Source organism: Culex quinquefasciatus, chromosome 1 (assembly GCF_015732765.1).
Source record: "Culex quinquefasciatus strain JHB chromosome 1, VPISU_Cqui_1.0_pri_paternal, whole genome shotgun sequence".
NCBI classification, from domain to species: Eukaryota; Metazoa; Arthropoda; class Insecta; order Diptera; family Culicidae; genus Culex; species Culex quinquefasciatus.
The window spans coordinates 104,742-118,257 of NC_051861.1; the positions used below are offsets into that span (position 1 = coordinate 104,742).

General features: G+C 37.3%; 1 protein-coding gene across 2 annotated transcripts in view; it reads right to left on the reverse strand.

Annotated features, from left to right (window-relative positions):
• Positions 1 to 13,516, reverse strand: part of LOC6032008 (homeotic protein Sex combs reduced) — a 74,372-nt gene that overhangs the window by 4,197 nt on the left and 56,659 nt on the right. Inside the window, exons 1-2 of one of the 2 annotated variants that reach the window (XM_001842624.2) lie at positions 12,930 to 13,472; positions 4,925 to 5,777 (exon numbers count right to left, since the gene is read on the reverse strand). In XM_001842624.2, coding sequence (XP_001842676.1) covers positions 4,925 to 5,747 — 823 coding nt within the window. In that variant the 5' untranslated portion in view covers positions 5,748 to 5,777; positions 12,930 to 13,472. Of the gene's footprint in view, positions 1 to 4,924; positions 5,778 to 12,929; positions 13,473 to 13,516 lie in introns of those variants that run through there. The other variant, XM_038259966.1, reaches the window with a different exon arrangement.

The following is a 13,516-nucleotide window of genomic DNA, read 5'->3' on the forward strand; positions in this document are numbered from 1 at the left end:
TGAAACGCGACAGCAAAAGGTGTGAAACTCAATTAGAGCCGTCGAGCCGAGCAATCAAACTGCTTTTAAATAAATGGAAATTTTTGCACTGTTGATACAAGAAATTCCAATAACACAGCCAGTTCGCTTCATTAATCATGTTGAGGCTTCAGGCAAACCCTCTTACGTCCCTTGCAGGCACCGAAATTGATCTCAAACGCAACGGGGAAATTCAATTGTGTGATACGAGTAAGTGGCTAAAGTTTTATTTGAATGAAGAAATTGTTTTGCTTTTTTTTTAAGTCAATAAAACTTTGCAGCTTAACTGGATGTTAGAGCACGTGCCTCATTCACCATAATCAATAGCAATTAGGTTTTTCGAATTTGGTGGTGGAGTTATTCTCAGTATATGTAAAAGGTTGCGCATAAACACAAAAAAAAAAACAAAATCCCTTGCATAAACTGATTGTGTTGTCTGGTTTCTAGTGTTTGCCAATTCCGGTTTTTCCCTTTTTATTGCTTACTCAGAACTTGCAGCACATTTATTTCGGCGGTGGTGTGTATTCATTATATATTAATGGGATCAGTGAGGTAGGTTAGTGGGTTCATTTTTTTATAAGCATGCTCAAGTCATATGTTTGATTGAGTATTGATTGTCTGGTTGTTATGGCTGAGTTTTTGTTGCATTCCAAAAATACCGCTAGGGTGAATATTCCCGGCTTGAGTTTTCAGTTCTTGTTGTTGACACCGTACAAAACAAAACGAAGCAAAAGTTGTGTTTTTATTGGTATGAAGTTATTTAAATAAGATCAACGCCAATTAGATTTCAAGAACAAGTTTAGAGAATTTTACTCATTTTGCATTTTTGGATAAAAATTAATTCATTGCTATTTGCAATTTTTTGAAATTTTGATTTTTTCATCACGCTCATCTTGAACTTGATCACAGCTAAGGAACAAAAACTTTAAATTAAATTTGTAAAAGTATAACTGATTTGTTTAACTGAAAGTATGTTTGATATGAATAAAAAATACACATCATAAAAACAATGCTACCTAACGCTGTTAAAACTGTTGAAGTTCAATGATTCAAGCTTTTGCTAAACTCGACCTGAAGTCCTGATCCCAGGGTGCTGGCGGCCAAAGACATGCACAGAACCAGTTTCTTTCGCATGTTTTTCGTTTATCGCTTTTGCTTTTAATTCCTGTCTGCTCATGTAGTTCTGTCTAATAACAGCCAAGGCAAGATTACCGAAGGCAATGGCGTGCGATTTTAAATTAATTTTAAATTTGCCATTTTCCTTTTCTTCACAATATTCCGTTTCATCGTCACCGCGGCAGTGAGTTGTGGTGGTGGTGGCGTAGCTTGTTGTTCGTTTGCCTAAACGATTGCAACCATTTTTATGTTGCGTGATAATTTCTTGATTTCAGGACCGGGCCGAGTTTTCTTTTACAATGCTCTGAACAAAAAAAACGAGGATTCGTATGGTTGAAATAGCGGGGAAAAATGTTTTTATATTGTTTGGTGCACGAAGAAGTTGCTTCACTTCGTGACTTGTGCTTTTGTTTAGTGTGAAAATCCACACAATTCGCAAGACGTTCTGCTTATCTCGATGTATTTTGTGTTCAAAGAAATTGTACTTGTGTACATCCTTCAAGGGTAACTAAATCCATTTTGTGCAACCTTAATCATGTGCTTGGTATTCTTACTTCAATATTTCGTTTTTTTTAATGATAGTTTTGCTGTGTTTTTGATAACCACAACTAAATACTCTTCGAGCAAATATGATGGCAAATTTCGTTTCTATTTTGCGGTTCATCTTTAATATTGCTTCCCCCTTTCAGATAAAGATACAATTGCGGCTGACCTAGGAAGAGAGTTACCAAACGTAAAAACAGACTCGGATACAAAAAAGCCCAGCGGGCATTAGGGAATTCCTACATTGAATTGCATGAGTGGTAGAGCCACGGGGAAGAAATATCAGGTTAAAGGTATCACAGTTGTGCAATGATGAACGTTCTAGAGCCGGTGTTTGGACTTGAACTAAATTTATTACCTTTGCCGGAGCGTACCTGCCCAGGTCATCTCTATTCACCCCTGTGTGTGAACATATGGTTTCAAATACCATGAATGAGTGTGTGGTGCGTACTATGGCATCAAGGTGGAAGGTAGTGAGAATCTACCGGGTTAAGCAAAAAGTTTACTAGAAATCAAGAAATCATTAAAATTTAATTCTGTAGCTATTCATCATAATTCGTACGAGCGGAATCTTAAATTGTGGACTTCCTATTCGCCCCAGCGTCTTTTTACGGAAATGTTCGCTGTGTCGGGGCGATACATGGCACCACATATGATTAAATTATTCAGTCCTTCAATTATCTGCTATCATGTATCGTCCGCTGTGCGATGGCGTGCTCACGACGACCATTTTTGTCTGATCGTTTTAGCGATGTTTTTCGATAATTTGGAAAATTGTGCAGCGCAATACACTGCGTTCAATTATATGGCGTAAGGGAAGCTGCACTGGAAGTGCAGCAAAAAAGATGTGAAAAAATGCGTCTTGGTGGCTACATCATTACGAATTCTGTGCCCAGCGTGTTTTTCGATGTGAAAGGCGAAGGTTCGATCGTTTTGCAGGATAAATTAAAGAGTACTGCAGTGAGCTACACATGTATAATTAAAATTCACTTCAAATTATGGACTGCACATAATAGTATCCACTTAATGACGAGCAGCAGCGATTCATTTTACATGCAAATTACTTTCATGTCAAAAAGCATCTGAAAAAAGTCGATGCGTAAACTCATCTACTAAAATATTTATCAATTGCTAAGGGCTTCATAATTGTTTCAATAAACATACACTTGTTGCGGTACAAAAAGTGGAGCAAATTTTGTTTTGCATATTTTACTGTTTAAACTTGTGCTGCGAACTCATGCTTGATGCTCCGAGCTGAACTTGCATATGAACATTTGCAGCTGCATTAATATTAATGTTTGTAATATGAAATTTGACGATATTCAACTAGCATCAAAGTTCAGATCAAACGCATAATATTAGGTCATTGGCATCGACAGCTACTTTGCACAACAATCGCGATTTAAACTCTCTTACGATTCATAACCTGAAACGCAAGTAAGGAAAGAGCGGATTGTAAAATTATATGATAATTTAATCCTCAGAACGCAGTCCATATGCGTGTTATGATGTTGAAGTTGCACGGGTTTGGGTCATTGACTTGAAATGAATTTATGAATATATATCACAGATATTGGTCAACCCATATTACAATGTGTTTTAATCGTTCGCACAAACACTGCTTTCTTTCGTATTTAAATAAATCGAAAAAAAAAAGGTTCAACTCGTTTCAAAAGATTCAAATTTTACGTTCGTCACATGCGTCAAATTGACATTACATATCGTTGTATTTTCGTAGACGTAAAGTTGTGCAGATTTAAATTTTCTCCCTCTCTTGTGCCTCCCCTTGATTTTGAGTGAATCGAGCAGGTGGACCGTTGGCGGGAGAGACACATCGTCCGAAACAATGTTGTTAAATGGTATGGTGTGCTTGATGTTTAAAGCGTAGCTAAATATTTAGCAACGCTAAATAAATACTCATTCACCGTAAAGAGCTTCTACAATGTACAGATTGCGCCGCAAATAGTGTAACGTGAAGGTACTTGGACGACGAATCGAAAAATGTAACGTGATTCGAGCTAAAGAGGTTTGCTTTAATAATTTAATTTCCCATTAATCAATATCAAATGATAGCGTTTAACAACGGAAGTAATTCGATGTAGGAGTAACACATGTGTCACTAGGCACGCCATTATAATGTTGAACTTTTAGAAGCAAACCATTGTTACTAGAATAAGATAAAACTAAATTGATCAGCGCGTTGACGTTGACTGCAGCTTCTAAAAGGCGACTGAAATCTATTTGTAAATAGCTCAGTCAGAAGTGAGCAAGCAAGTTTCCATTAATTGTTTTGCAATAAATATGTTTGAATAGTGATAATCGACTAATTGGATGAAATTAGAATTCGCCCAATATACTGAAAGACACTATTCTATACCAACATTGCTTAGCTAAATCTATTTCGAATAGATATGCGTACTAAGGTGTGATGAAATAAAACTCGGATCAAATTGACTGACCATTTAAAACAACGTTGACTGACTTGTTCGCTAAAAGTGATGTATGAGCGGAAGGCTAGGAATGTTTTATGTTGCTTCATGTTTTTTCACACTTGTTGCTACCACATCTTCACACGGAGAGATTCTCGCGCATAGAGTGAGTATGGTTCGTCTGTTTGTGTGATTTTTTTTTAAATATCGCACCACGGAAATAAACCAAACTTGCAGTTTTGAAGAAACAAAAGGATGGGTTGAAACATTTCTGTGCGTAATTGTTTATACAGATTAATATTTTTGTTTGTTTTTCCATCAATTTCCACTCCACCGCTCAAATCACTCAAAGTGGGAAAGCTGCCCTTCCTCGGTGGTGGTATCACTAACGGTGAGAAAAGGAAACCAGCTCATTTACTCTTTACTTTGCCGAGGCGTGTGTTGGCTATAGCAAAACGGAAAGGCATGTGCTACTGACAGAAGGTGTGAAGTGATTAGATGATTAATTTATTGTTTGTTATGCACGCGCTTGATTGAAATATATCTTGTTTGAAGAATTAAGAACGTTTATCTCTTCACCTAAACAGACACTCAGCAGTGGATCGTCGGTTGAAAGAGTGAAGATTTGAAATGTTCGCCGCATTGCTTTGAGAGATGTTGTGCTCGCTAAAAATAATAACCATGTGAAGGTAAACGAACACCAACCGTGCGAGCGGATACAAAGAACCGGAAAAGATGCTTAAAGCATTTAGCTCTGTTTGATGGAATTTAATTACAGCTGTTTTTAGAGAGAGGGGGATTTTCGTGTGATTACTTACTTTGGCCGATATGCACTCGTTTCATCCATGGATATATCTGGGGTGGTGGGCCTCCTTTTTTGCCACCGCTGCCACCTCCCTGAGAGCTTCCACCTTCGGTGCCGCTGTCGTCATCGCTGGCATCGGACTCATCTCCGTCTGGACTCCCCAGGGGTAGGTTCACCTGATTCACTGGGTTGCGATTGCTAATGTTGCTGCTATTGTTGTTTGTATTACTAGAACTAACGGATGCGGCTGCGCTGCCCGATTTCATTGTTCGCGACACATTCTCTACCACTGAATTCGGCGATAACTTTGGAGAAATATCCGGCCGGCTGCCACTTCCTCCAGCACCTCCTGTATTGCTGCCAGCGGTACTTAGATCTTGCGGGCTAGTGGTACTGTTGTTATTGCTACTATTATTACCTACATTTGTACCTGCACTTGCACCGTCGCTAGCATATTTACAACTTTGAGAACTGAGACCGGCTTGTTGCTGTTGTTGTTGCTGCTGCTGCTGCTGGTTAAGTAGAAACTTTTGAGGCTGTAGTTGTGTGTAGTCAACCATTTCGTTTGACTGGTGACCACCGCTGCTTCCACTGCTGTTAACATTGCTGGATCCGGCTGCCAAGGGGTTGTAGGACTGTGGATTGGCATAGTGCGCCTGATGTGGCGTGCCAGGGTACAGGTTAGGAGTATAAGCAGACGGCGGAAAGTAACCATCACCCTGGCCTCCACCACTGCTAGCTTGGGCAGTATTGGGATTTTGGGCGTTATTCGGGTAACACGACGCGAGCGAATTTACAAACTGATAGGAAGACATCACAAAATTATTGGCATCCATTTTTGAGTCGAGTTTCTATACACCATTCACCTGCAAAAAGAGGAATAAAAAAAGGAACAAATTAATCCAAAATATTCATCAAATGCTTTTGTTAGTCCACATTTTGGATTCGTTCAAAAATTGCATCTATAAATGAAGCGGGGGGGAGGTGGGGGGCTGCGGTTTGTGGCAGCCCACAGGGTCTGAAATCCCCAAAATCATTGGACGTAATATTTGAACAAACCCTTTTGGCAATATGACATGTAAAAATGTGATGTTTTGAATTATCTAATATATTATTAGAGATTGGAACTACTTGGATTGAAAATTGGTTTCTGTATCATAGAGTACCTCCAGCTGTGCCAAAAATACAAAATACATAAAATATTACAATAATAAAAATTGCTCTAAATGAAAAAAAAGCAAAGATTACATATTTTAAAAGTACATTGAATTTCCCATAAAATGACAATTACAAAAAAAATACAGTTGCTTAACGAAAATAAGCAGAATTTTCAAAACTATTCTCGTATTTTTTTTCTTGGACGAAATATACATTTTTTCGGAATTCTGAGTACGCCATCAAATCAATTTTACATTAAAGTTCCTCTGGCACCAAATGTCCAGGCTGCAATTTATTGAAAACACGTCTTTTTTTTCGAATGTTCAAAAAGGGAAGCGGTCGTACCGCCCCTCCGTCACGAGATATCGAAAAATGGAGCTTGGATTCGTGATCAGGGGCACAAATTATTCATAAGGACAAAGTTTCACGCAAATCGAAGAGGGGTCAGGGAAATTACCCAATACAAAAAAAAAACAAAAGTACAACATAAAACAAGAGAAGTCCTGTTTTACAAAAAAAAACATTTTTAAAGGACTGGACACAACTATGTTTGGCCTGGGTTACCGGGAATGTGTTTTTTGTGCCATTATAATTATTTATAATTGAAATTTTAATCTTCATAACGTAACAGTCTTGAGGATATCATCCGTACCAAACTGAACGACGCTTTATGTTCTACTAATGATAATAAACAAATGTTGCGTTTGTTTGTTGCGCCACGACATTACGGGGCTGTGCGGTTGTCACGATTGAATGATAAAATATGTGCTAATGTACACTGACAGCAGCTGAGTATTCTCATATGATTATGCTTTTGGTGTGCAAACATGGACGTTCAAAAGGCACTGAACGAAAGGGTCAAAACGAAACAACGGAATTAAGCTGATAATATTCCTTTGCGTTTCGAGGAGCTGGCACGCAGGCAATAATGAAACATGAAGAAACCGGCAATTTTGAACCAATGAACAATTTATGCCTTTGGCGGTCCGCAGCAAAAGATCGACGTGAAGACGCCTCTTGGCTTTCGTTACTCGAAACATGGCCAAAACTTACAGGGCATATTTTCTTTTTCGCGAAATTAAAAGCACCTAAATTTGGACCCATGGAGGAATGGCAAAACATAACAACCATGTATACAAGACTTTGCGTAAATGCACTGATCAAAACGAACTGAAAATGGGTGTAGGAAGTAGTAAGAAAAAGTCCCCGCGGTTAAAAGATTGGCCAAACACCACAGATGACGGGTTGGTGTATTATAATTACTTTTCTTTCCAAAAAAAGGCTGCAAATTTCTTTTTAAAATTTATAAGCTAATGTAGAAAATCTGGAATGCTATGTTACTACAGAAGATTTTTTATACAAATGCGAACAAAAAAATGTGTGATCATGTTCGTTAAAATGTCTTAAATGCAAAAAGTAATCTAAACGTAAACCAAATATTCTTGAAGACGAAAAACGTGAAAACTTAAAACCAAGCAACGTTTGCACACCAACCAATTTTCAGTTCTTTAGGTGGATACGCGAAAGATAAATGGCAAGAAGCAAAAATTCAATGCCCTTCGTTTATGTAAAATTATGTACCAAAAATCTGTTTCATCAGCATTTTGCCCGTTGGCGGTGCATGTAGTTATTGCAAAAAAGAATTATGGAATTATGGGAACAATTGGATGAAAAAAAAATACAACAGCAGAAGACGGCAATGCGAAGAAAAAGACAGTCAGCAGTTTTTTTTATGCGTATCCCAACGGCAATTGATATGAAGCGCAAATTGTTCGTTGTTTTTAATTTTCTTCGTTTTACTTTACTGCTTAGTTTCACTGTTGTATTTAAAGATATCGACCGTAATATTTGTAAATAGTTTTTGTATATGTTTATAAATGTTGGCAAAGATTCAAGGGATAATTAGCAAAACAATGTGTTTAGTTACAGTTCTGTTTCACATGCTGTTTATTTTATTGAATTTCTAAATATCCCTAAAATTTCAATTATAATGAATTTTGTACGTTTTAATGCGGCTCAAATGTCTACCCATACAAGAACAATGAAAAAGAAAAAGAATAAGCTTGAGCAAGTCTCATTAAATTACAGGTAATTAGAATGTGCAGCAGAACTTAAACCAATTATTTCTTGCTTGTAACATATAATGATATTTATTGTGCGAACCATGATGATTGAACATTGTCAGGATGATAATGATTGGTTCACACAGTAAATGTTCAAACATACACCCACAGTAGAAAGCCGAGAGAATAGCTCTACCAAAATTAAATGGAAGAATAAAGCTCTCGCGGGAGAACCACCACGAAATTGTGTTAATTTGTTCATTGAAACAGTTCATCCCATCGAGTGGTTTATATTGCCACATGACCATACCATAGTCATCGAACTTTGGTGGCCGATACGACAAAGGTGCGGTTCGATACGTCAAAGGGTTTTGGGGTCGAGTCTCGATGTCGGCATTTTTTTTGGTTGATGAACTTTTTTGAAAATGAACCCATGAGAATAACGCTTTCGCCAATCTCTGGATTTATCCTCTGTGTCCATTCACAGTACCTTTATACTTTCAGATCATGTTCTTTATTCTCTCGGATGGCGCTGCCCAACTGTGGGTGTAGCGAAATCAAAAAGGAAATATAAAATTCACACAGATTGTTATGAAGTTCAATGAATTTCATGAATAAGCTCAATGAATTTCAGTAAGCATGACTAAGATTGGTTTTATAAATTAAAAAAATCAGTTTAGCTTAAATATCCTCCATTGGTGATAGATTTGTGCAAAATTTTCAAAGATTCCGTTCTCGAGCTACATAAAACCTGGTACGAAAAATTACATGTTCTTTTTGAAATTTTAATGAGTGATGAAAAAGCAAAGCAATCTACTTTAACGACCCCCGGGTCTTTTATGGGCTCTGTTGCAAATTTCTGCTCATTTCTAGGCATCCGAAAGTTATGTGTGGTGAGTCACCAAAAACCTCTTTTACGCATATGGACCGACGTTTTACTTCCCCATCCGGTAGAAGGCCAGGAGGATAAGGCGGGAATCGAACCCGCGCCCCATAGCATCTTAGGGATCGGCAGCAGAAGCCGCTAACCACCACGCCACAAGGCCCTTTCTCTAATGAGTGATTAGTGAAGTCCAAAAACACCTCAATGATGTAACCTTTTGATTAAAAATATTTTCTGGTGTTGGTTGATTGCCATTCAAGTATTTCAAATAAAATATTGTTCGGTGTTACCTTTTTTATTTCTTTGTTACCATAAAATCTCAACCAATCTCAATGGGGAGAGCACCCAAACCTTTTATACTCCAAGGAACCTTCCACCTCAGAGTTCGAACTGACGACCTTTGGATTGCGAGTCGAACGGCTGTCAGCGATTCCAACGGAGCAGGCTTGATTTTACCTAGTTTGTTGTGGGTCTAAGACTCGCAAAAATGGTTATCTTAGGTAAAATTGGTCTAAACTTATGATAGGGTTTACACAACCGTACAAAATCTTTCTAGTGTAAAAAAGCCGAACAAAACCAAGGGAATTTAATCAATTACAAAAACAACGATGATAACAGTATCATCCCGTTTCTTTGGCAACAAACATTTGTGCTTGCCTAAATCAACGGCGATTTTTATTGTTTTCTTTATTCTGTTAAGTTTAAGATTGGTTTTGGATCAACAATTTGGATGAAAAATGAAGATTGTCTCATTCATCAGTCATTTTTGACAAGAGAAATTGTGTCGAAAAAACGGGTTGTGTACACCCAGAACTGGGCATCGGCATACGAGAGAATAAAGAGCACGATTCGGTAGTAAAATGGTACTGTGTGCAGACGGAGAGGATAAATCCCGAAATTACCGAGAGTACTTTACTCATGGTTCATTTTCCAAAAATGTTTATCTTGCTAAAAAAAAGGACCGGTACCGAGACTCGAACCCAAGACCTTCGGCATATTGAACCGTGCCTTTGCCGTAAGGGCCACCACGGTTCGTTGACTAAATGGCGGTCGTTTGTCCATATAAGCCACTCATAGGATAAACTGTTCCAATGAACGAATGAACACGCGAGAGGACTATACTCTCGCAAAATAGCACTTTCCTCACGTTTATTTTCGTGAGGAATATCCCCTCGTTCTTTAACTTTGGGTGTAGTGTTGTCAAAAACAGGAAGGCACTTTATAATAAAATCAATGTTTCAAATTTTATTGCATGTTTTGTTCCCAAACAGTCAGATGACCCCCCTTTGTCACGCTTTCCCTATACTTATAACACGCAATGTCACACTTTCTCAGGCCGATGTCCAAAATTTGAGCAAAATTAAATTAATTTGGCCCATTGGGCCTGGTGTTTTGAGATTTTGGCAGTTTTTTTATGTTTAAGCTAAAATCTTGAAACAGCAGTTTCATAAAAAAAAAAAAAACATTTTAAAGTAATCTGTAATGATTAGAGAATTTGATGGAATTACGATCAAATTACTACACGGAGAAAAAAGAGTTCCCAAAATCGTGAACAAGCGTTCATGAAAATGGGAACCACGAACAAAGTGTTCAAATTTCATGGTACGTTTTTCAAAATCGTACCATGGGATTTGAACACTTTGTTCGAGGTTCCCATTTTCATGAACGCTTGTTCACGATTTTGGGAACTCTTTTTTCTCCGTGTACCCTGTTAATGATACGGAAATTTCTTCTGAAGAAACTCAATGTACCAAACCATTATCATTCCGAACATACTAGTTTTTAATTTTTTAACATAGTTTTAGTCCTCTTGTTTAAACAGCATCCAACATTGCGATATTTATTGAAAAGTCCGTAAAACAATCTATTGGTACTATTTCCAGCCAAAAAAGCGTCTATTTACGAAACATAGGAAAGGCTTAAAATTCTAAAAAAGATGAACAAAAGACGAATGACGAAAATTTATTTTTTAAATGGGTGCAAGTCATTACATTAAGTCATGTTCATCATGTGCATGCAAGATTATGTTGTATTTTAAACATCTTTGTACTTTTTTTTAAGATAAATAAAACATGTCAGTAATTTAATTTTACAGCAAAATTAGCAGCTTATTGAAAACAGATAACAGGTCCACATCTAATGCTAACAAAACAAAAGTAAAAAAAATAAAAAAATGCATTGAAAAAAAGCTGAGAGAATACTTAACGATCGTCAGCTTTATGTAATAAAAATATAAATAATTATGCCGAACAAAAATATATGTAAATATATCAGTAGAATCAAAATACTTTTGGATAGGACGTTATTGTACACATCCTAAGTTAAAATCCATACGGATAATCCTTTCGAAAAGAAACGAGAGGAAAGTACTATTTGGCGAGAGTAAAGACCTCTCGCGCAACATACCGGAGGTCTCGAGTTCGAGTCTCGGTACCAACACTTTTTTTGAAGGGTGAACTTTTAGGAAAATGTACCCATGAGTAAAGTACTCTCGGTAATTTCGGGACTTATTCTCTCGGTCCCGTTTACAGTGCCATTTTACTACCAAACCATGCTCTTTATCCTCTCGTATACCGATGCCCAGTTCTGGGTGCATGATCATTACTAAACCTGCCTTATTAAAATAGTTGGCGGCTACAGATGTGCCTGCTAGCTATACTTTGACCTTTGGTCAACATAAAAGAGAAGAAAGAAATTCCATGTAATAGGCTGATTGCCTCAAATGTGACATGAACAAGGCCGCAGAAGTAGAATTTTCATGTTAAGAGAGATAAAATAAATTGTCCATGATTTGATAAAAAAAAACCTTCTCCTTCTCGAACCAAAGGGTCCAAAGGCTTGAATAGGAAATGCACCCAAACTTCTTTTAACCCCTCGGAACCTTCCACCCTAGAACTCAGAATAATCAAAACTTTTGCTAAATACAGCATAAATTTGACAAACCTCTTTGTTTAATTCTTAAAGAATATCTATAATACTTAGAAATCATTTTAATAACTTAGCTAACCGTAACCAAACCCGTGAAGGTTTTTAACCTACAGGACGATTAAGTCACCAAATATAAATTGCTAGAAGGGTCGTAGGGGACGGACTTTTTATATTTATGGTTGTATCTCTAGGGATGTTAACGATAATAGCATTGCATTTGTTTTTCGATTATCATACACGGTAAAAGCGGTAAAATATTTTTGATCTTTTATTTATCGTTTAGTGAGAAGCGCGTTTTTGATTATTTCATCACCTGACAATGAATAAACTTTAAGGTGTTGCAAAAAAGTTTCAGCGGTAAAAATGCCTATGAAATAGTTCCAAGCCATTCCATTCAGCATGAAGTGCGTGGTTTACATGAAACGGTCTTTAGAAGCTATCCAATCCAGACAGCTAAATGTTTGTATTTGAAGCATTCTATATAATACTCGACACTTTCCTCACACGAATTACTAGGCGTCTCCATAAAGTTTCATAGCGTGTTTGTCAGCAAAGTAAACTGTTAACTTTAATTGTTTTGCTGTAAAAAAATAGTTAAAATAATTTAATTTTGAATTTGAGACCAATACAGAAGCAAGATCTCTTTTGTGAAATTTAGAAAAGTGTAACTCAACCACTTTTTACTGAAAATTGCAATAAGTAAGTACCTAACCGTAGCTGTGGGTGTTTAGCGGGTTCACTAGGACCAAATCGGCGTGATTGCGCTCTCTTGCCGCTCGCTTGCGTAAATCGTTACGACGTGTGACAAGATAGCGCAACCACGACGAAATATGCTGGGTTAGTGTTTCGAGGGATTTAAAGTTATTATTAATGTACTGTTGCAAATACTACATTTTTTTTTTATCTGACACCAATCGTAGCTTGCTCATTTCTAATTCAGCCTGAATCAGGCACATAAATGTTACTAACAAATTAAATTTACTTACTTTAATGCATCAACTCAGAACTTTGAGCAGTTTGTTTGTGGGTAAAGAGTTGTTATGTACTCCGATTATAGTTTTTTCTTCTTTTTCTCTTATTAATTCTGTGCCAGTGAAACTATTTCATTTCATTGTTTCAGCGATGATTCATAAAACATCAACTTCCTTCACTTCACTTAATGTTTAGTACAATTGTTTCACTTTTGAACTGGGTAAAATTTATCCATTGCGTGTGTTGCACAAGTACGGTTTTGTATGAATGGTTTGTTGTTTTTTTTTCTTTATTCCAACTGGTACCATAAATCACTACACAATCGGTTCACAACAAAACGATGAGTTCTTCCGGAAGGATCAAAATCACTGAAAGCCGCATGCCCGATCCGTAAAAAACAGTACGTGTTTTGAGCGCCAACGGTTGAGTTTGACTAACTACTTCATGGAATTTGTTATTTCACCCAACATGATGCGGAGTAAAAATATCACTACTCTCGACGACCGCACGTTGTCGTTTGTGTGCACATCTTGCATGCTGTCGCTACTTTGGCCAGTAAAAATTCTCGTCACACATCCAAGCACATGGACGGTCGTCGTAC